At 42.3% G+C, this 23,386-nt stretch overlaps 2 protein-coding genes and 1 long non-coding RNA gene across 7 annotated transcripts in view; 2 read left to right on the plus strand and 1 right to left on the minus strand.

Moving 5' to 3' along the window:
* CEP85L (centrosomal protein 85 like) overlaps window positions 1–23,386 on the minus strand; it is a 151,443-nt gene that overhangs the window by 36,287 nt on the left and 91,770 nt on the right. For all 5 annotated transcript variants that reach the window (XM_064170335.1, XM_064170337.1, XM_064170336.1 and 2 more), the window contains exon 3: window positions 17,045–17,811. In XM_064170335.1, coding sequence (XP_064026405.1) covers window positions 17,045–17,811 — 767 coding nt within the window. The remainder of the gene's footprint in view (window positions 1–17,044; window positions 17,812–23,386) is intronic.
* LOC135189701 (uncharacterized) lies at window positions 872–16,565 on the plus strand. The gene is made up of 2 exons (XR_010308234.1): window positions 872–930; window positions 12,714–16,565. It is a non-coding gene; the product is annotated as an uncharacterized LOC135189701 (long non-coding RNA).
* Window positions 9,740–11,014, plus strand: PLN (phospholamban). The gene has a single exon (XM_064170222.1). The coding sequence runs from the start codon at window positions 9,855–9,857 to the stop codon at window positions 10,011–10,013; it is 159 nt and encodes a 52-aa protein (XP_064026292.1). The 5' UTR covers window positions 9,740–9,854; the 3' UTR covers window positions 10,014–11,014.

Consider the following 23,386-nt stretch of genomic DNA (forward strand, 5'->3'; position numbering starts at 1 on the left):
CAACCTGCAAAATAGCAACCACCTGCTATTTCTATCCAAACACAACAGGTTCTCAAAAATCACTCAGTTTCCAGCCACAAAGTGAGAGCAGGGGAGAAAAATGAGTGTGTCTCCATAGATGTGTTTTGAAGAGATTTAAATTGCATAGGAATGACACATTTTGGGAAAGAATGTAGACATGCTGGGTTATACTTAAGGGAAAAAAAAAACCTCTAACCTACAAAATAACTTAAAGATTTGAAAACCCTCAAAATACAGAAAAATTGAAGCATTGTCAAAAGGTGATGTTGGAAAACACACTTCATATGCTGCAAATTGAATACCAGGTAGGTAACAGCATTATCAAAACATACTGCAAGTGTAATTTAAGAAATGGCTTTTACAAAAGCAAACCATTCCAAGCCAAAAATCCATATGCAGTGTGATGACCCACACTAGAGATTTAGGTGGTTTATTTAAAATAACAAAACCAAAAAACCCCAAACCACCCAACACTGCTGAAGCAAAAGTAACACATCCAAAACAGCTGTCTGCACACATTTCCATTTAAGATCTTGTGTAAGAAAAGGCACAATGGAAGCAGGCAGCTCCCTCAGCCGCTTTCCAGATTCCTCCCTCCTGTGGCTGTGCAGGTGGTCCCCTGGCACACAGCTCCCTGCCCAGGAGGAAAGATGTTGCCCATGTTTAATCCATTACTGCTGTGAACAAGTTTAGAGGAGCTACCGCCTGTGTCAGAAGGCAGAAATGGGGCCAATCACAAGTTGTGAGCTGCTGAATGACACCGGGAGTCCTGCCTCTGAACTTTTGTTATTTTTTCCCCCTCAGCCTACTTCAATTGTTCCCATAACTTGATCGCAGACTCAGACAAGTTGCCAGAGATCTACAGACGCTTCCAGGCTCCTCTGTGCTTCACTGACACTTGTACCAGAGGTAAGGAACATCTCTCTCTTCTTTTATGCTTTTAATTGCAACAGCAAGGCACTGCAGCTGTAGTTTTCTATAAAGACTCCTCTCTTCAACAGCTTTTTGCAACAGCTTATCAAAACTTTGGACACGCAGGCATTGCAGCCCCAAGTCAACAACATTATGCTGTGGGGGATGTGTTTTGCAGTAAGAATGTTCTTCATGCTCGTGGGACACTGCCTGTTCTTGAGTAGATGTTTTATACAACTAACATTATATACCAGAAGATGAGCAGCTTCCATAGTTTCCCTCAAACCTTTGTTTCTCCTTTTAAGTTTAATACGTTTTGTTTAGGTTCTAATAAAACATTCAAAGTTTTGTAGAGGCACTTCCCCCCCAGTTAAGTTTCCTACCCACAGCTCAGAAAAGGTAAAAACTCTTACAACACTGAACTCAGAAAAGCATTTTCCTAATCTAGCACATTGAGAAAGCAAATCTTGCTTTGCTGTATGATGAAGCAGCAGCCTTAATCTAAAAATTTAAGCTGTTTATAGCAAGACTAGAACTGAAATTATATCACATTGTTCCAAGTGCAGTTCAAAGCTACAGAATTTAAGGCCATTTCCTTGCAAATTCCTTTAAAGGTTTATTTTTCTCCTGCTGGTCACTGTAGCTGCCAAACTTGTCCTATAATGCTTCTATCAACAGATGAATCATTTAGCTAGAATTTGTAATATACTAAACTGAATTTCAAGTGCAGAAAATAATCCATTCAGTTCCATCTAAGGAAAGAACATACATACTGTAAAGCACAAAAATGCAACTCCAGCTTTGAAGCCACTGCAAACAAAAGAAGATCACATCTCAAACAGAAACACATCACATAAAAGACAGGAAAAGATTTAGATCTATTTTTAAAGGAATACGATTGATGAGTATGTAGGTCTCAGGAATACAATCCTGTTTCCTCCTCCTATCAGGTCACACCTTACTACTTGTACCTACCTAAGATTGTGGTTTTGGAAGACAGGCTTAATACAGACCTTAATTTTGTGAGTCATGTTTTCCCTGTTACTGAACATTCCCATTACTAACTGGTAGGCATCAGGCAAAAATACATGCAGGTGCTTGGGTTTGTACTCAGCTGCCTTGTGCCAGTTCTGAATAGACAAGTACTGGAAGTGCCTGGACATCCTGTTACTCCTATAGCAAACCATCTGCTCTGAAGTTCTCCATAGCAGCTGTTTCCAGTAGGCAGAAGCAGCACTTCAAATCTCCCAGCACCTTCATACCAATGCCTACAACAGGCAAGATGCTTCGGAGACAGACAGACGTATTTTTTAAGGCCAAAGTTATGTAAAGAATCAAGTGGAGGGGGAGTCTGGGTTTATCTTCTCTCCTAACACAAACTCTGCATACACACATCTCAGAAAATACAGAGTTTGTGCATACACACCCAGACTGAACATACAACAGACCTCGAACTGCTGTAGGCAGCTCTGTGCTGGAACACATCCATAGCTACAGCAGGTGAGGTTCCTTCTCGTCTGAATTCTGTGCTGTCACAGAGTTAGTACTTCAGATGACAGCATGACTCACATGTTAAGTTAAATCTAAAAATTTCACACCAATAATATCTCATGTCACAGACCTTCAGACTGACTAACAGTCGTGACAGAAGCATGTGCTACGTAGCAGGGGGTAAAGACATTACAAATCAGATGTGAAATATTGCATTTCATTTACAGCAAATAATCTCCTGCCTTTTTTTGCTGCTCATTTTGAAGACAACTATGTTATTTGTATTTAGAGAGATTCGGAGCTGTGTATACCACATCTCTGGTTTAAAATGTTTCATTCAGTTCTCATATTCTGAGAAGGTTACAAATACAGCATCATCACTGTAGAATACTGAACTCACTACAATCAGTTTGCAATCAGCATAAAGATGACTTTTCACTGCTTTTTATCACACTATCAGCAAACAAAAACATATGGGATACCCCTATACAGCTAGAAGAGTAGCTTTTCATTTGTGTTAAGAATATTTTGATCAAGGAATGAAAGAAGTACCTCAACTGGAGAAACAAAAATTCCCATGAGAAAGTAATGTTCTGTTCCCTGAACTACAGGATGCTTTAAAACTGCAGAATTACCTTTGCTTTCTAGATTAACACATGGCTTAAGAGGACTTCCCTGGCATGAAGTTACCCCTCAGAAGCTGAATTTACCTACCATATTCTTCTTCTAATCAATGCCATGCCATTGTCTGCTAGGTTGCTAAACAACTTGCAACCTCCCCTTCCACTTCTGTTCTTCATGCTAGATGTACTTCGGTTTTCACTTCAGTTCAAACCGCACTTACCTCTTTTTTTCCTATTAATAAGCAGTGCCACCTGAACCACCAGAACCTAAAACCCAGTCTGAAAGTTTAAGGTGTTAGGTACACAGCATGCATAGTGGAGGAAGGAGTTAGCTTCCTCAAGTTGCTACATGAAAGGCAAATCGTACCAACAGGAAAAAGTATTCATTTATGACACATCTTACATCATATGATGAAGGGAACTGATGAGTGTGGAGGCTGAAGCACCTGCCCAAGCTCCCACTGCAAGGTCCTGCAGCAGCTGCAGGGAATTTAAGCCAGAATTCTAAACGAGCCCAGAGCATTAGCTCTAAGAGACCAGCACACAGATCCAAGTCCCAGTCATCCCCAAAGCATGTGGGTACCTTCCAAAAGCCAAAATGCCAAGCCTGGTGAATTCAGCCATTAGCCAGTGTCATTTCTTGGTAACACCTTTCAGGTTCTCCTGGTCTAGAAATACAGCAAAAGGCTCTTACTGGCAACCTTGTTTCTAGAACATGGAGAACAAAGCTAGTCAAAAGCAAGGTTTTAAGAGGAATGAACCAAGAGAGATGGAAATAAAAAATCTCAAGTGTGAGCCTTCCCCTCTCCCTAACAAATGAAAAACAGTGACAGCTCCATACAAACCAGACTTTCAAACAAAAGGCTAATACAAGTTTGCTTTTCCTGTCACCAGCACTTCCCAAACTGAGCTGAATTGTTGCTTCTTTCCTGTTCCCAAGGAAATGTTTTGTGCATGCGACTGAAAAAATGACACTACACGCCACAAGTCACTGTCTAGCTCTGTTCAATGACTTAATGTACTCCAGCTGCAGTTTTCTTTCCCCTTGCACAATGCCTTAATTTTTCCCACACTCCCACTCTTCCCCTGTTCATTTTCTTCTACCTTCCTCCTTCAGTCTGTCCTCTCCTGCACAGTAATGAATATTCTTGCCTTCACCCATCCTAATCTTTCTTTTTAACCTTCCACCCTTTCTTTCCCCTTTCATGTTTTCTTAACAAAAACAACTAACAAAAAAAAAAAACAAACCTACACAAAAAAAACCCAAGCAACAAGGGACCACAAAGTAAAAAGTACCATTGTTCTTTTTTAGTCAAGCTTTTGAATTGGCTAATACCCTGAATAGCCTTCTTCATTGACAAGTGTCTAATGCTGATCAGCCTAAAATCAAAACAAGCACCTCTAGGACAGGCAAATACAAAATCCAGCTGCTGGAGCAAATTCTCCCAAAATCACCTCCATTTTATTTTATTAGGTACTGAAAATTAACTTATGACATACATTTATAAATCACTTCTGTACTTGAAAAGCTGTAAGCAACTTCTGTTTTATCATAGGAAACTTTTACTTACTGAACAGAAGCGACAGCAGTGACAGCTTCTAGGAGCCTGCAGAGTTAAATTCAGGCTGCTTCAATCTTCACCCCTTTCTCACACACAAAAAAAAAGGGAGGTATTTCAGATCTGGAGATCTCAACTGCAGTGACTCCACACTGCCAGTGAGAAAATATTTTACAGCAGAGTTCAAAACAAAGCAATGCAGCTTGGAACAAGATACATACATTAAGCAGGACAGCCAGCAAAAGCACACCTACACTTCAGCCATAGCTGCTTGCACAGGCTGCACTTCACCAGGCTGCAGTGTCTTCTCTGGGGGCCAAAAACCCACAGACAATGGTGGCAAAGGGCCCCATATTCAACTCAACTCACTACTCAATCCTGTGAGCAGGGTTCTTCGCTTTGGCACTATGCAAACGTATCTGAACTTACCTCCTCTGAACATACAGAGGATGCCTCTTCACACAAATGTCTACAGGAACTTCTTAGGTCAGGTACTTTCTGGTAACAGTTCTAAAGAGGTACTAGATCAAGGATCATATAACTTGGTGATACTTTTGGCATCACTATATTTATGGTTAAGACATTTCATTTCAATGGATAAGACTGAATTACTACGGCTTGGGGACATCTTGTTGTAAAGATGTCTGCAATAGACAGTTATGCAATACCATTTATTACCAATGCCCTTTCAGGGCTTCAACTTCATCATGTGGAACAGCAACAAATTAAACATGTCAAACCTCTTCTATCCCACTGATATCACTGCTGCATTTAGTAAACATATGACAGGAAACACGCTGGGTCTAAAATTGCTGCGGCATTTCCAAAGGGGCCAAATTTATCCCGTGTGACTTCGGCAGAGTCAATGCCGTTGCACCAGGAATGAGCACGGCCCACAGCTTTCACTTTGGTCACATAACTCCTCTCATTGTGAAGGACACCCAGGAACAAAGACAGAAATAGCCTGACAAATCAGGGCAACAGTCATACATCAGCGAAGAAGAAAGCAATAACTGATCAGCAACTCATTCTAGGGTACCAGGTATAGGGGATCCCCTGCACAGGAACATACAACAAGGTCAACCCTGTGATAGGATGAGAGGGAATTGATGGAAGCTTGAGGAGAAATTTAGACTAGATATTAGACAGAAATTCTTTACAATAAGGGTGGTGAGACACTGGAACATGCTGTCCAGGTAGGTCACGGACACCTCCTCCCTAGAGATCACAGTATCACACAGTATCACCAAGGTTGGAAGAGACCTCACAGATCATCAAGTCCAACCCTTTACCACAGAGCTCAAGGCTAGACCATGGCACCAAGTGCCACGTCCAATCCTGCCTTGAACAGCTCCAGGGACGGCAACTCCACCACCTCCCCAGGGAGCCCATTCCAGTGTCCAATGACTCTCTCAGTGAAGAACTTTCTCCTCACCTCGAGCCTAAATTTCCCCTGGCGCAGCCTGAGGCTGTGTCCTCTGACGTTCAAGGCCAGGCTGGATGAGGCCTTGAGCAACCTGGTCTAGGAGAAGGTGTCTCCACTCATACCAGGGAGGCTGGAACTAGATGATCTTTAAGGTTCCTTTCAACCCAAACTGTTCTATGACCCACACACCTCTTGCTGCTGTGCAAAAGACAGTAGCACCACCAGGTTGTACACAGAGCTGCAGAGCAATGCAGCCAATAGTTTCACTGGGGCAACACTTCAGCTTGTCACAACTGAGCAATGTTTTCCAACCGAAGAAGTCAGGTGTAGTTTGCCCTCCTACTGTACCTTCCTTTCTAGAAATGGCCAATGCATGAATATTCCTTCTTGATATTGACATAAAACACAGTCAGGAGACTGAACAGCAGAGAACAGCTACTATTTGTGGCACAGATCAGCCTTCATTTCAGCATCACTATTTTTCAAGCTGTCCATTCTGACCTTGAGAACAGCTGTGTTACTGAACCTGTTTCTCTTTACACACACTTGGGTGACAGCACTACGGAGGATTAACAAATAAGTATGTGTTTATTAATCAAAGCCCCAAACTTGTCAAGGCAAACACTGAAATACAGACTTAGACTTTGCTTCTTTCGCTTGCAAGAAAACTTCTCCTAGGGGAAGGCTTAGCAGATAAAAGGCCATGGAAGGGTTTCCAAAACTTCCAAAAATATGAGATGTTTAAAATTAAGGAAAACTAATGACACTACTTTGACCTCTCCTCATCCCTTCTCTACATCATTTTCTAGCTGTAGAACTTAACCCTACATTCAAAATCCAGTCTGGTCATGCATCTCCAAACAGCTAACGCTGACTCTGCTGGACTGAGGCTTCCCATCTACTGCCTGCTCCCTCAGCAACATCCTTCACCCATTCCAAAGGGAGTAGTGTTTTTTCCCCCCCTCACAGAGAGATCTTAGCATCTCTCCTCACCTGTCAGCCTTGCCTGTGTCACGTCCAACTAGTTAAAAATACCACTTTTTTATGGAAGCATTTCAAAGCCTCATGTCCTTGCCCCTTGAGTCATGCAAGTGAAACATAAGCAGCAGCAGAGCAGTGCAGGTGCCAGCAAGAATGCAGACAAATCTTACACACAAATGGACTCACTGTGCACAAACACAGGAAAAACCTTAAGATTCTCCACTCCTCCTGAGGGCCTCATGAAAAACAACCACCAGGAAGAATACAGATGTCTTGCTGCAGCAGGTCACACACAGCCCCCAACACCACAGGGCTGCACACACCCCGCATTGAAGAAACGGCAGCAGAGCTGCGAGAGAGCCATTCCCAGGAAATGCTGCTCTCCAAGCACTGTCTGTTACACAACCTTCTCTGTACCAACATAAATGCATGAGTGGTTCATCCACCGTGTCTTGTCTAGAAAAGGATTAGCAGCCCAGTGCATCCCAGTAGGTACTGGGCTAAGAGAATCAACGTTCTTTCAACTGAGTCACTTGAGAATTCCTGAGCTCTCGCCTTGCTTTTAGTGCTCTCGGGACAGACAGTGACCAGCAAAGAGCCAAGCAGAATATACTTGGCAAGCACTGTAACTGCTAGAACAGACAAAACCAGGTACACCATCAAGTCAAACAAAGCTGAAAAATGATGCCCACAATGAAAGGAAGTTCCCAGTGCATGTTTTGTTCACAATAAAGATCAACTATAGCTCAAAAAATCATAACAAAATCTGAAGTTGGAAGATGTCCTCACAGAGAATCCTCTACAAGTATAACAATAACCATGTGCAGCCTGGCTTCTTTCAAAGGCTCTGCTGAAACACCACCACTGGCACTGGAAGAAGACATGTTCTGCTTGTATAGTCCCATTTGACTCTGTAGCCCAACATGGAGGGACTGAAAACAGTCTGGATGGAGCTTTCCACTTCAACCATATTTGGGGGGGATGGGAAAAAGAGGCCACTCATTCAGTCAGGATTCTTGTGTAATTTAGGCAGCAGTTATCTAAGCAATGGTTTTCTTTCTTTCTGTGGCATATATGATAGGAATTTCATTTATAGCCAAAAATGGGCAAAGAAAGAGGTGATAAGAAGAGGCCCTCTGTGAAAGATATGATCACAATATAAATTCTTAGAACACTGAAGGGCAAATGCAGCTTTTGGAGCAAAGCTTGAGAGACATACAAGAGAGATATAATATCATCTGCTGGAGAGGGTCCAGTGGAGGGCTACAAGGATGAGGGGACTGGAACACTGCCTGATGAGGAGAGGCTGAGGGACCTGGGGCTTTTTTAGTCTGGAGAAGAGAAGACTGAGAAGAGATTTAATAAATGTTCATAAACATGTGAGGGCTGGGAGTCAGGAGGGGGGGACAGGCTCTGCTCACTTGCTCCCTGGGATAGGACAAGGAGCCATGAGTGGAAGCTGCAGCACAGGAGGTTCCACCTCAACACAAGGGGGAACTTCTTGACTGCAAGGGACACAGAGCACTGGAGCAGGCTCTGCAGAGAGGTTGTGGTGTCTCCTCTGGAGACTTTCAAGGCCTGTCTGGATGCATTCCTCTGTGATCTGTGCTAGATTGCGTGGTCCTGCTCTAGCAGGGGGTTGGACTTGATCTCCTTGGGTCTCTTCCGGCCCCTAACATCCTGTGATCATCATCACCTTGAAAATTTAGTTTTCACACTGCAAGAGCATCTACAGAATCCACAACACTATAAGCTAGGCAAGCATATATCAAAGCCACCCTCTGCTACTGAGGGCTCATATAGGAGGGGTTTTACACTGCAACTACTTACTGGGAGTTTAAGGCAGCTGACACTCTGTGCTTCCATCTGCCACTAAAGAGAGGGAAAACTGACTTGAAATGAAATACTCACTTCAGAGACAAACTTACAGCCATGCTTTATTTTGTTCCTCAAAGCAGTTGTCTATCTTTGCACTTCAATTTTGTAACACATTGTCCTACATACATTAAAAAAAACAACCAAACAAAAACTAACAAAAACCACAACCAACAACAAAAGCAGAATCAAAATAACCAAACAAAAAACCCAACCCCTGAGCCAACAAAATCACAACAAACCAAAACTTCACCAACACAAAAGTAGTCCTCACTCTGTTTTGTCCTTTGAGAAAGTAGAAGTGCCTATAGACTTGATAAATTAGCTTACCATTATGCACCACAAAGAATGTTTACTTGGAATGGAAATGCTTCAGCAAGATTTCTTTTCCTTCCTTTCAGAACTGGTAAATCACATTATGTGTTCTAGTCAATAACAGCCACCACTAACACCCAAATCTCCTCTCTGAAAGCTCTGTGGCTTCAGTCACATAATCAGGCTTCCACTTGTGCTTTAACAAATAAAGCAGGAGGGAAGTCAGCCATGGCCTTTTCACAGACTGTAAAGAATAGAGGGATTAGAATTTAAAGCAATGATCTGAGTCAAACCAACATATCTATAGGTTCCATTTTACAGGTCCTCAATGCAGCTCAGAAGTAGATGTTCTGTAAGCCTTCAGGACAAGCACCACAACACAGCACATACCTAAACTTGAGCAACAACATGTTTGAAAGTAAAAAAAACCTCTAGTAGCATATTTGCTCCAGGCTTTTCAGACCTTTAAAACAATCTGTTTGCACTCAAAACACTTCTGCATTTCTAATTCTTCACTCTTCTGCTTTCCCAGCTCCACAAAGGCTCAGACAAAAAAAGAAGATAATAGGCATCTTGCACTGCTCCTGACAACTTCTCTTCTCTCCTGTACTTCTAACACTTCTGATTCGTGCTCTCTGCTTTCTTGTTGCCATGGAGAAGGTCCAACACATAACTCGCTCCGCTCTGAGGAGAGCCTCAACTATTGAGGTCAACCCACAAGCACGACAAAGGCTCCAAGAGCTCTTTGTCAATTTCTGCCTCATTCTGATTTGCCTCTTGCTGATCTGTATCATTGTGATGCTTCTCTGAAGTTGTCCTCTCTGCGCTGTCCTCTATGAAAGTCACCTCAGAGGGAAGAGAGACCTACACCTGCAACTCCCAATGCAAGGATCCTCTTGTGAGAAGGGCTAGCCCTTGGACTAGAGCTGTATGCCAACCATCGCACCATCCTCTTACTACCTGTTACACGTATTATAAACACCTGAGCTGTGCACAACAGCGCTTAGAGCCTGTTGTTACAAAGCTGTGCATGACCTAATTTGTCTGTCTGAATCCAGAGGGGGCTTTTTCTGAATGGGGTATATAAAAACACTGGCTCTTCATGGAGCTGGTAAGTTCCAAAATGTTTTAGCTATACTATAAAGAGCAACTTCACTTTTGAGGAACCTAATTCTTTTTAGGTTTCTTAGAAAATTCTCAAGCCCTTGAAGCTTGGAGGGCTTCCAAATTTGGCCAGGGTCTGCCCAGAGAAGAGCCACCAGGCACATAGCCCTCAACCCATCCTAGGAAAGTTTCTGCTCTGCTTACTTCAAGGTGCTGCATCTCGACTGAAGGCATTCAAATTATTTCAGTGTTAAGCTAATACCAGAATAAACTAAAAATCTCTTCTAACCCTGACATAAAAACTATTTAATGCTTTTCTCCCTATTTAAGGGACCTGGTTTATATATATAGACACACACATGCATGAGTACACGTACACACAAAAATGAAAAGGCAAATTAACTCTCAGTATTTTTCACTAGGTACATCCTTACAGAACTGAGTGGCATCAAGAAAGTTTTCCACTGTTTTGCAGAAAACAGGGTTGGTTTTCAATAATCTTCTTGTCTGTTTTGCCCTGTCCAGATCATTTACACATACTTTAACTACAGCACACCAGCAATCCTAATAAATTTCATGACAGTGTAATCAGAAAGTTCCCTACTTCTGTGAGCAGTAATAAAAATTCCAAACACAGCATGCAGCTTGGATTCAAGTTTTCAGTTCTGTTTCACTCCACCCAAGGCTACATCACCTTGCTAAGTTCATCTTCCACTTCAGTAGTGAATAAAGACAGCTAAACATGCAATCTCACATTAATGTTCCTCAAAAATAAACAAACAAAACCCCCAACCAAACAAACCAAAGCCAATCCAAACACATGACAAACTTCCATGGCATTTTTACAGAGGGAGAGAGCTGGATCAGGGACAAGAACAAGCTGGTTTTAAAGAAAAACCATCACATTAGATGTACACACCCATGCTAAGATGTGCTTCACCTGGTCCAAATGAGAGCAGGGTAAGAACCACATTAGTCGAGGGAAGGGGGGAGGAGAGAAAGAAATACTTCCTTAAAAACATACTAAAAAGATGGGTTTGTTACAGAAGGATTTGAGTGAAGACCTCTTATTCACTGCAAGAAATAAAACCAGAACAATGTATTTATAGAGATTGATAGAATCACAGAATGGTTTGGGTGGGAAGGGACCTCCAAAGGTCATCTAGTCCAACCCCCATGCAGTGAGCAGGGACATCCTCCACTAGATTAGGTTGCTCAGTGCTTTGTCAAGCCTGACCTTGAGTATCTCCAGGGATGAAGCCTCAATTACAACCCCAGGCAAGCTGTTCTAGCGTTCCACCACCCTCACAGCCAAGAACTTGTTCATAATGGCCCATCTAAATCTCCTCTTCTCTAATTTCAAACCACTATCCTTCAGCCTATGACTCAAGACTTTTGTAAACAGTCTCTCTCCAGCCTTCTTGCAGGCCCCTTCAGGTACTGAAATGCTATTAGGTCTCTCTAGAGTCTTCTCTTCTCCAGGCTGAACAACCCCAGCCTGTCCTTGTAGAGAGGTACTCCAGCCCCCGCTATTTTTGTGCCCTTCCTTTAAAAACTGATGCTCATCTCTGTGAAATTATTTCAACCAGGCCCTACACTTCTTGTCACGTCTGACATTCAGTCAAGCTTATTGCCTTAAAAAAAAAGAAGTGAGCTTATAAAGACAAAAGAATGGCCAAAGTTGCACTCTGGTATAAAACCCAAAGCTATGGAACACTGCCCTCTTGTGATCCTCCCTGCAAACCTAACTGCTCATTCAATGGAAGTTTTGGCAACATTTCACTGCTAGGGCTAAGTGGTTCTGTTTCTTTCATTTCTATATATAAACCACAATTGCTAAGTTATTAAAGACCATCTTAAAATAAGCTTTTGCATACGTGCTATTCAAAGCACTAAGGACACATCCTCTGCCAACCCAGTCTAGATCCTTAATAAGGCATCTGCAAAGCACACTGCTGGCCAACTGCTCCCTACCACACTGCACCACGCCAAACCCTAGAAGGGTAGGAAATACTTCTGTCAGTGAAGGTACATTTTGGCCACCTGAAAAAGTTTTCTTCTGTTCTGCACCTGCAGAGAGTTTCTGAAAGTAAACTTTCAATAGTCTTGCTGAAGAGTAAACCTGGAGAGTGTCCATGCTGCTGAAAACCAAACAGGCCTGAAAAGAAACACACACATTAAGTAAATGAAAAGCCAAACTGTATAAAATTCAAGTCCTTTCTCCATTAATTAAGTTCTTCAGAAGCAAAATTAAAGCTATCATTAACTTTCCTATTTTAAGGTGTTTGAGAGAACAAAAAAAAAAACAAACAAACCAAAAAAAAGGTTTTTAAGAGCATCCAGATTAATTTCTTCCAAAAATTAAAAATCCAGTTGTTGTAAACAAGCCTTTTTTTTTCCTTCAAGTGGCAGAAACTAAACAGAGGTGAATGGCTGAGGACACAACAAAATTCACGTGACTCTACACTGCTCACTACTAAAGGAACAGCCTAAAGCCTACAATCAAGAGTCTGCTGCCAGCACAGGAGGACAGACTGATGCACATTATGGATCTCACTAACAACAGAGGTCTCAACCTGCTACTCAATTTCCTGCTTATTGTCTTGGTTCTGGTGCTCGCATTTATTCTTGTGAAGCTGATGTGAACATCTAAGGCTCTGCTACCTTCTCAAATATTGTTTCTTGTGGTTTTGGAATCACAGAATGGGGGGTTGCAAGGGACCTCAGAATATCATCTACTTCAAACCCCCTGCAACACACAGTAATAGAACCACTTCAAACTATGGGAATATGCAAAGACTGCAGAGCTGGAATCACAGAATTTACCACATTGGAAAAGACCTTTGAGATGATTGAGTTCAACCTAGCACCAACAACATCTTCTAACTAAACCATGGCACAAAGTGCCTCAGCCAGTCTCCTTTTAAGCACCTCCAGGGACCGAGACTGTTTCTCTGTTTAGACGACCACCACTGCACAACACACAACTCAGCCACAGGGAGACCACTTCCAGAAGGCACAAGAGATCTGGATACTTGGCATTTAGTGGTCACATCTATGTTATCAGAGCTCAGTGATACAAACTGAGCACAATTGGTTGCTCACCATTGAGGGAAGAGCCTCGCCAAGTCTGGGAAGAAACACAAGCACTGCAGTTTTCTCACTGATACAGCCGACTTGTATTGAAAGAGCACAGAAAGACTGCAGCCTTCGAGGAGCACTATTTCTGCTGAAGGGGATAGCAGAATGCAGATTTTCAAAATGAGATTCCCACAGCACATGTACTTCATGGACAATGACAGGAACACAGCAGGAAGGCAGAACAAAACACCTACACTGGGTGCAGAGCATGCATCAGATTACCCCTGGAAAGCCAAGCCACCGATGCTGTAGGCAGAAACAAGGATATCCATGAGAAGGAGCTTGCAGCAGCTAAGATGCAGACAAGTCTCAATATGAACACTTAATTATTGCTTACAGTTTTTGACCACCTGTGGTTCACACCAACATCTCAAAAGCCATCAGTGTTATCCAGCAGTAGCAAAAGAAGCTGCGATAAGAGCTGAAAAACAGCCAACCGCTGCCAAGAGCTACTGCACCTCTGCCTAGGCAGTCCTTACCACCAACACATCCAGAAACAGGAGGTGCCTCTGCACCAAGACAAGCAGTGTGCTGCAGCCTCAGTAAGGCTCTGCCACTTATGCACAGGTCAAGTGTACAGTGTGGGAACCCTCAATCTGTATTTGACACACCACTTGTTACTACTTCCCAGTGCAATCATCCAGTCCACAGCCTGTCCTCACTTTAAGCAGGCAGCACATGCTTCTCACAGACCTTTACAAGGTGACATACTTTCCTGGGAAGGACAGTGACCAAAAGGAGCTTGGATTCAGCTGGAGTCAATTGCCCACAAGGTAGCTTTACACACTTGAGATACACTGAGAAAGGTGGTCAGAAGCAGGTTTCCTACAGGGGCCAAACAGCTTACTCTTCGCATCTCTCTTTACCAAGTACAAGGGAACAAAACACACCAACACAAATGCATTGTACACCAAACTTAATGCCAGGCATATGCATATTAAAGTCCTCTGGACACATGAGAAGGCTGCTCCACATGCTCATGCAGTGGAGGAAGCTTCAGCTCTCAGCTTTCTACTTCCAGCAGCACCTCACTGACTCAGAACACACTAGTGCAGGACATCTCACTGGTGCTGGGTACATTACAGAGCTGATCTACTCACGTTCACAAGCACGGTTTCCAGATGATTACTGTTTATTTGGGGTGGTTCAGTTGTCTGGAAAAGGACCCTCTAAATCTGAGATACAGAAAGCCTTCTCCCAGGAAAAGCAGTATTGCTAAAGAAACAAAGTTTAAGTGATCCCTACCCTTAATCATCCATGTTCCACTCCACACTACCTGCTTCAAAGCTTAGGCTGCATCAGCTAGAGCAGCATGGACCGTTCAGATGAAAGCTGTTATTTCTCTCACCTGCTCTGAAATACATACAGTAAACACTAAGCTTCTGCTACCTAAGTATCTATAGCTCTATGCTGATACAGTAATATCAATTCCTGTGTTTGCATGTAAAGCAGAAGACTTTACACAGCTATATTACTGTAAGCACTTTACTACTTTGAAACTCTTGAAACTCTGCTTCATAAATAAATAAATGTGTAGGATTATATACAAGGGATATGTTGTAACTACTGTTATATATTATTTAGGAGGATCTCTGCTGATGTTTAACATGGATAACTCAAAGCATACCAAAACCACAGATATACTTATGAGACTCACTCTAGTCTAAACAGCAAACAAAAAAATCTCATCCCCACCAAACACACACACACAACACACCACAAACAACAACACAAACCCAGCACTTCTAAGCAAATTATTATCCTGTCATATTACAGGCTCAAAAATCTCAGGAGATGCAGCATCACCTCACGAAAGCAGCTAGAAAAATGATGCTTGTGCTCCCCCTCTTGGCTCTGTCCTCAAAACACAGCTCAGCATCAATTTCTACATCAGTGGAAGTTTTTCAATCACCTTAAAGAAAAAATAAGGTTTCACCCATTTCAAACATGAAACTTGAACTTAATAAAATGAGACACTACTTAATCATAATCCAGGTGAGAAAACACTTGAGACACAAAAAGCAAAAGCTGGGGGTTGTTTTGACCTACACAAAAGCAAAGTTTCTGAAACACCCACACTAAGCTAAGCATTGTTAAAGGTATATAGAAGATAAAAGACAAACACCTACATGAAGAATTAAATAAGCTTATGTTAAATATAGATTTACATCCAAAGAAAGCAGCAGCAGGCACAGGGCTTTGCAGACAGCCAGCACTGCTGACAGCTGCAGCCAGCTACATCTCACAGGTGTTTGTGAAGGTCTGAGGGAGTGGATGGACAACACTCCTCTGCAGCACCCAGCTGTCACTTCTTGAACCCTCATATGCTCCTCCACCCCATCAACAGCTGGCAGCCCAGATGGCAGTGCCCTTGACAGGTCTTAGTATTGAGCTAGTTCCTGCCACTGGCTCTGAGAGGAACCCTCCCTACTTGGGTATTTTCTTGACATCTAAGCCTTCAAAAAGCTTAGAGCAAGATGAGGGTTTCTGTAGTACCAGGGGTAACATAATGGGTGACTTACAGAGGACAGTGCCAGGTTTTTAGAGAAAGCCTTAGGGATTACTTTTAATTTGGTCACATTAATCAGCTTTAAGTTTAAAAAAACTAAAATAAACAATCCACATCACCGTTAAGTACAAAATTGGATCTTGAGAACATCTAAAACTGTCAATCTTTCCTTAAATATGCAATGGAAGAAGCAATAAAACTTTGTAAATTACACATGACCCTCCATAAATTACTTGCTGTAACTTCAGGCTGAAGAAAAGAGGAAATAGGCACATAGATCTAGATGATCTCTGCTCTGATACTGCCCTAGCCTAACCCTAAGATGCCTCTCAGGGAAATTTAAATGTTGCTAACTGCTTGGATTTTTTTTTTTTTTTTTTTGGCAAACCAAATTTACCTACACAGGTAAACCTAAACATTTACATTATCATTAGTGCCTTCCTTCACAAGTAATCCTTCCACATTAGGCAAAGAGCTGGAAACAAAGAAGATTGTCAACTGTCACATTAGAAAAGGGTTGAAACCCTCCCTTTTCTGTATGAAAATGCTTCAAGTATGATCCACAAAACCTATTTAACTTTAAATAAACTATATTCCTTTCACTACTATTAGTTGATTCTAATTAGTTTCAAAAGCAGTAATATTGAACTGAATTCATTTTAAGTGCACAGTGATCCTTGCAGTACACAGAAGTCATTCTTGTTTTGCTGAATGCATAAATGGAGCCTCTTTGTTAACCCATTCAGATCAAAATACAACCACATTTTCCCCACCACACTGTGACCAAAGGCTCTAAAGCTACTGGAAATGTTATTTGATGAACCTCTTACTCCCTCTAGCTTCAGAAAAATATGTAGACAGGCACAAAGAATGAACCAGAGTAAACTGCAAGCAGATACCAGAAACAAGACACCCTGTAGCACTCAAGCAGTGTCGAGAAAGGAGCAAGAGCATCCCCATACAAAATTTAAAACCATCATCACCTGGTTCATGGGACCTGTTCCCCCTCCTATTTCATTAGAAGCTGCTTGCTGGCACTCCTCAAGGCTAACACACGATGGCAGCAAACACCCAGCTTTGGCCTTACCTGCCCAGGCTGTTCACCTCCTGTTCTGAAATCTTCAAGCTGCTGCACATGCCATGCAGTCCCACCGTAGGGCTCCTCAGCAGTCCTGCAGTCCAAGGGATTTGCCCGTAGCTGCTCCTTCAGCCACATCTGAGTCCTCACTGCTGGCTGGATGGGAGCTCCACTCACAGCCTGCTGGCCCAGAGTTGCATATCTCTGTCCAAAAGCCTCACAAGTGGCTGCCATGGGCATGCTCTCAGGTAAGGCACTGTAGGTCAAGTCTAAGGCATGTCTCCTACTTGAGCAATCTGAAGCAAAATCATCTTTGCTGCACGTCTCAAATTTGTACTTGCAGTCCAGCAGAGAAGATCTTTTTTTCCCCATTTCTCTGTCCTCAATTTTTAGTAACTCCATGCTGTCGTGCAAACAACTTGCTCCATTTGTCCTCAGCTGTGGTGACACAGCTTTGTCTGCACTGGCCCTGGAGTCCACCGAATGACTACTGCCATCTTGGCTGAAGGTATTTGGTGAGCTGAGTTTAGACAAGGAGGACCATTTTCTTACAGGTCTTACATCTTTCATGTCAAGAGAGCTGTCCAGGCCACCCTGATTCCTGCCTCCTCCTGACCGTACGAAGTTTGTACTCCACTTTGAGCTGTCAGACTTGAAAGCTTCCCTGTGCCTGGGAAGCGAAGAGCTGGCATTGGACGGCATCACATGGGCAGTGGGAATGGAAACCAGGGATCGGCTGGGCTTAAACGAGGAGGTACCACTTGAGGTTGAATGATCTGGGGAAAGAGATGCACCGTGTAAGAATGACACACAACTCATATCCACATCAGTACCCAGAGGGCAAAACAGCAAATTCAAGGTGAAATACAGGAATAGAAAGAGGTGTCCTGACAAAATAGGCTCTTCTAAATCATTCAGGATCACAAGAACATAAACTTACTGAAGCAGGAGATTTTCAAACACATTTTGCTCAGCACTGAGCAGTGGCTACAGCAGCCCAGGTACAATTCTGAGCTTGTAAGCAGATGCCAAAATCCATTCCCCAGCTGTAAGTTGGCAGGCTGGATTTCTACCCCACCCCATATAACATCGAACAGCTTCTGTATCACAAATAGTGACAACTGTGGAGTCCCAAGCCTGGTTCCTCTTTCATCATCCCTCTTCCCCTTTAAAGACAAAACAATTCACTAAATGCACTTTGTAAAATGGCAGTGCTGGAGAAGAGCCAGTGTAATGATAACCTCTTGGACAGAACTATTAATCCTTTTTGAATCTCATTGGTTTCAAACATGCCTTCCTGTGCTGGCCGTGGCTAAAATAGAGTTAATTTCCTTCCTCCCAGTAGCTGGTATGAGGCTACAGTTTGGATCTGTGCTGAAATCAGTGGTGATGATTTGGGGATGTTTTAGTTATTGCTGAGCCATGCTGACAGAGTCAGGGCCTTTTCTGTTCCCCACATCACCTTGTCAGCAAGCAGGTCGGGGGTTCACAAGCTGCTGGGAGGGAACAGAGCTGGGACAGCAGATCCCAGTGACCAAAGGGATACTCCAGCCAATGCAATGCCATGCTCTGCAACAATAATAGAGGGAAGGTTGGCTGGGAGCCCACTGCTCAGAGACTGGCTGGGTTGGTTGAGCAATTTTTTTTCATTTGCATCACCTGCTATTCTTGGGGTTTACTTCTGTTATTTTCCTTACCTTTTTTCATTTGCTTGTTTTGTTTTCAATTATTGAACTTTGCATCACAACCCATGACTCTTCTCACTTTTACACTTCCCATCCTCTCCCCCATCCCACTGTGAAGATGGGCCAAGTCAACAAGCAGATGAGTGGTGCTTAGCTACTGGCTGGGGTTAAACCATGACACTTTCCAAGGTGATTTGCTAAAAATCAAGAGTCTTAAAAACTGCATGTTCCATTTAAGCTTTGTGTTACTTACAGACCCAAATATGATACACCACACAGAAACTGTGTGTAGTGTAGCTTATGAAATCTATCCCAAGTTGAAATATCAAGAACAGAGAAATCAGTGAGGTGATATTAAGGACAGTTTGGAAGGAGAAAGATGAGAGAGGTAAAAGAGATTACTGGAGGCTGGCTGAGAGCTCTCACATGCCCAGCAACATGTCCAGCATCATAGGCTGTGCACAACTAGAAATAAACATCTAATCCTCTCATTAGAGGATCAACTCCCACCACATCACATGGCTGCACTGTAGCAAGCTCATGTTGCTTCTCAGGTTCATGACAGAGATAAAATGATCTTGGCAAAAAAGGATTCCAAAAGAAAGTTTTAATTACAACTACTTCAATGTAAATACATTAATTCTCTCATCCTCATCTGGAAAGAAGTTAGTTCTTTGGGATTTGTTAGCCAATATGAGGGATCACTAAAAAGAAAAGAAATTACTCTAGAAGTACAAGTGGCACACACAGTTTGATGGCTACACTAAGGTAATGTGATTTGGTGAAAGCCAGACCACATTATTAGCTGGGCACACTTTCAAAGGATATATTTGACTCAATGTGCCATGTCACAGAGCAGAAAAAAAAATCTCCCAGGGTGCAACAACTTCTGAAAACAGCAGTGTTTATTTTCATATGGATCCCAGTAAAGATATCCTTCCTCCCAAATGGAATACTCCTCCCTACTTTGGGTCAGACTTCTTCCCTCATCCTACTTGCAGCCCTGCTCTGCAATACTCAGTAATCACTGGATGAAGACTAGTGAGAAGAAGGTCCAAGAGATATATGACATGATGGAGCTGAAGCCTCAAACACATGAATGGGCTGCCCAGGGAGGTGGTGGAGGCACTGTCCCTGGGGGTCTTCAAGAAAAGCCTGGATGAGGCACTTAGTGCCATGGTCTAGTTGACTGGACAGGGCAGGGTGATAGGTTGGACTGGATAATCTTGGAGGTCTCTTCCAACCTGGTTCATTCTATGATTCTATGAGATGAGTAACATAAGGTTAGAGTCTTGCTTTCTGGGAGCAAGCTGCAGAATTGCTCCCTGCTCTCCTCAGGGAATCACAGAAGGAAATACACAATAGAAAGCAATGTACCTCCTCTTCTACAGGTACTCCTTAGGAAAAGGCTGCTGCCTTTAGAACAATCAAGCAAACCCTCTTTTATTCCGTACTTTACCCAGAGGCTGAATCTGACACATTACAAAGTCAGCCCTGTGAAGGAAGCGGCCACAGGCTTTTTTACATCCAAAGTGAGAGCATGTTAGGATTCAAAAAGAACTGACTGGGGACCTACATTTTCTGCGAGTTAAAATGTCCCATCTGTAAGGAAAAGAGAAGAAATTCTGTGTGCTGGAGAAGTTAAATACAGCTCCATGTCTTAAGAATTTCTAGTATTTAACATAAGATTTTTTCAACCTGTCACCTACACGTGGTCTTCAAATTAGAATTAAAACCAGTAGGTACATGATCTCCTTGATCTGTTTTTATTAGAACACAAGAGTTATTTGTACAGTAGATCTATTTTTTCTTCTTCTACTCTAAATTTAAGCCATGAGTTAGATTTAAGCTTTTCCTCACTTGTTTTTCTGAACTCTTCGAGCAGATTTAAACTTGTAACACTACATATCTCCAGCTACAGCTGATGGATGTCTCTGATCATTTGTTTCCAAGTGAAACACAGCAATTTTGGCTTCAAGTTGTCCTAATTAATCTTCCCATTAGTGCTCACTGAAACATAAGAGGAAATTCACACTTCTTCTTAAAGCATATTGCTTCAGTCTGCCTTGACTGCAGGCTCAGCTGGAAAGACAGCCAGACTGTATTCTGAAATATCTTCCCACAAGACAAAAAAAGGCAAGAAATTCAGAAATTTCACTGAAATCAGGAAAGAATCCAGAAAGTACTGTGGAACTTAAAAGATATTACTTCTGTAGTCGAAGGAATAAGCTCCATCGGGCCAAATTCTGCCAAAGATTATCTTGTCCAAGCAGCAGATTTTTTCCCTTCCATACAGTCAAGGACAAGCAAAACCCTAGTTCAGAATTAAAAGCTCTCTCTTCTCATCATGCCTCAGTTTTCACTTCATTGAGCTAGCATTTATTTGAAGATTAGAAACACTCTTAATCATGGCTTTTGTCTCTCCAGAGTCTTTTAATGCTTAATGCTGCTCTTGTTAATGAAAATCTAAAGACTGAGGAGAAAACAGGGGGAAAAAATAGCCAGTTGCTGCTGGTTTGCCTTTGAACAGTGTCAAATTGTGTGTCAAATTCTGCTTTTCAATTACCCTAATTAACTTTCTTTTGGGGTCCCACCACAGAGATCCCTAGAGTACTCTTCTAACAGGCATGACATTTTAATACCTGATCCAGTATTTGCTACACCCCAGCAAAAGAAATAACTGAAGAAACACATTGCAAGATTTTTTACTGCATAATGGCAGCAGATGGAATAAAAAGCAAAGAACATTTGATATGGCTTTCTTCCTATGTTGTGTTACTCTTCTGAACTCTTTCATTACTGCATGTCTGGCATAGAAAATGATGTAACAGAATCAATTCTGGTCTTAATAAAAATCTAATCACAGAGAGAGCGCACAGCAGATGCCTTGTGCAGAAGAAAAACTCTCCAGTATGAAGTTAACAAATGCTGCCTCCTTATTTACGCTTTACTGTGCGAGGTCATAACTAGAAGAAAATCTCTGAAGGCATTTTTCAGGCCAGGTACACAAACACCATCATCTAACTATTTGGACTGCTTATCTGCTCTGCAAGTGTTAGCCACAGAACACAAGAGAGAAAGATCACTGGAAGCCTGATGTACTCCTTCAGCTGCATAATGAGTCTAGCACTGTAAGAACCTCCACTACAAGATATGCTTCCACATATGATAATTTATTTACTGCTCCCAAGAAGGTATTACCAAACAACAGCACAGCAATCAGCTAATGCAGTTACCCAATACTAATCAAAACCAAAATATATGTGTTTATGGCATGCATGTGCATCTAATGGCATTGAAAAATGAGAACCTTTGTTTGAAATCAGCTATTTTATCCAAGGCATAATTAGAAAGTCCAGACCATGAAGAAAAACAGTATTAAAAACTGCTGACCTTCTCTTCCTGCCTTCCCCTCCCACCCCTCCAACACACTGGCATATATTACCTCAATCCAGGAAAACAAACAAAGTCATTCTTAATAACTGAGCAGGAGATAAAGAGGGGAAGCGAAGCCTCTATTATATAAATTGAAGGTCTAGAATCTGGCTGCAGTTCAGCATACAAAAAGTTTTTGGAGTCATCACGGGATGTTGGTTCTTCTGAATACTCTGAAATGTTCTGTAACACTTCACAGCATGGAGCCCAGCAACAAGCCACAAGCGACTGTAGTATCCAACATACAATTTACTGAAGGGGGCCACGAGTCTTCGCTCTAGCACATGCCTGCCTCCCAGAAACCCTCTCCAAAACAGCTGCTTTCAACAACAGAAATGTCAAACTCTCAAGGGAATTGGTCAAACAATGAAGACCATGGGATGATGTGCCATGACAGCAGCACTTATGCTACCTGTGTACTTCCCCTTTCCTATCTACTTACAAATTGGATTTCCCTTAGTGCAGCGTAGTCAGATGAGCCAACTGAGATTTCTCAAGTCGACAGGCAGGAGGCCAGGCTTAGCAAAAAGGCTCTGAAGAAACAGACTTACCAACCTGTGGAAGCAAAAGCATGCCTTATTTGGGTGGGGTAGCAGCCACGGGAAGAGTTGGGGTTTTCTTTGTTTGAATTCTTCAAGTGTCTACAAACTTGTGCTAGTCTGAAGCTACCTAGAATGTTTTAGTGAGAAGAATTAGCTTGCTAACACGAAGCCCGTATTCAGAAGGTGATTTAGCAGGGGCTTTAGGGAAGGGCAGTGCTGCATAGAGGTAGGACACTGCCGCTCCAAAATGAGTTAGGTGTCAGTCCTGTGGATCAAGGACAGCTTTAACAAAGTAGTGCCCAGTTCAAAACAGAGCAGGTGAAATGTTTTACAGGAAAAGATAATTCAGCTGAGAAATTACAACAGAGACAATTCCTGTAAGATTCTGTTTTTCTTACTGTACTCAATTATTCCAATGTTACAACAAATGTGAAAGCAGAGATTCATTAAAAGCATATGAGGCAAAGAGAGTACTGTGGGGTACTGAACTCAAGCAGAAATAATTTCACAGACTGCATATGATCAAAAAGTTTGAAGTAAACAGCAGGTAAACATAAGAGCAAATTTTTACTCTGTATCAGTCACTGGAAACCAGTTATTTATCACTGCTATCATTCCAAGCTTGCAATGGCCCTCTGCTAAATTCATCCAGAAAGAGAAAGGCTAACATAACTTATGCAAAACCTCTT

The sequence above is a fragment of the Pogoniulus pusillus genome, chromosome 33 (genome assembly GCF_015220805.1).
Source record: "Pogoniulus pusillus isolate bPogPus1 chromosome 33, bPogPus1.pri, whole genome shotgun sequence".
In the NCBI taxonomy this organism is placed as follows: Eukaryota; Metazoa; Chordata; class Aves; order Piciformes; family Lybiidae; genus Pogoniulus; species Pogoniulus pusillus.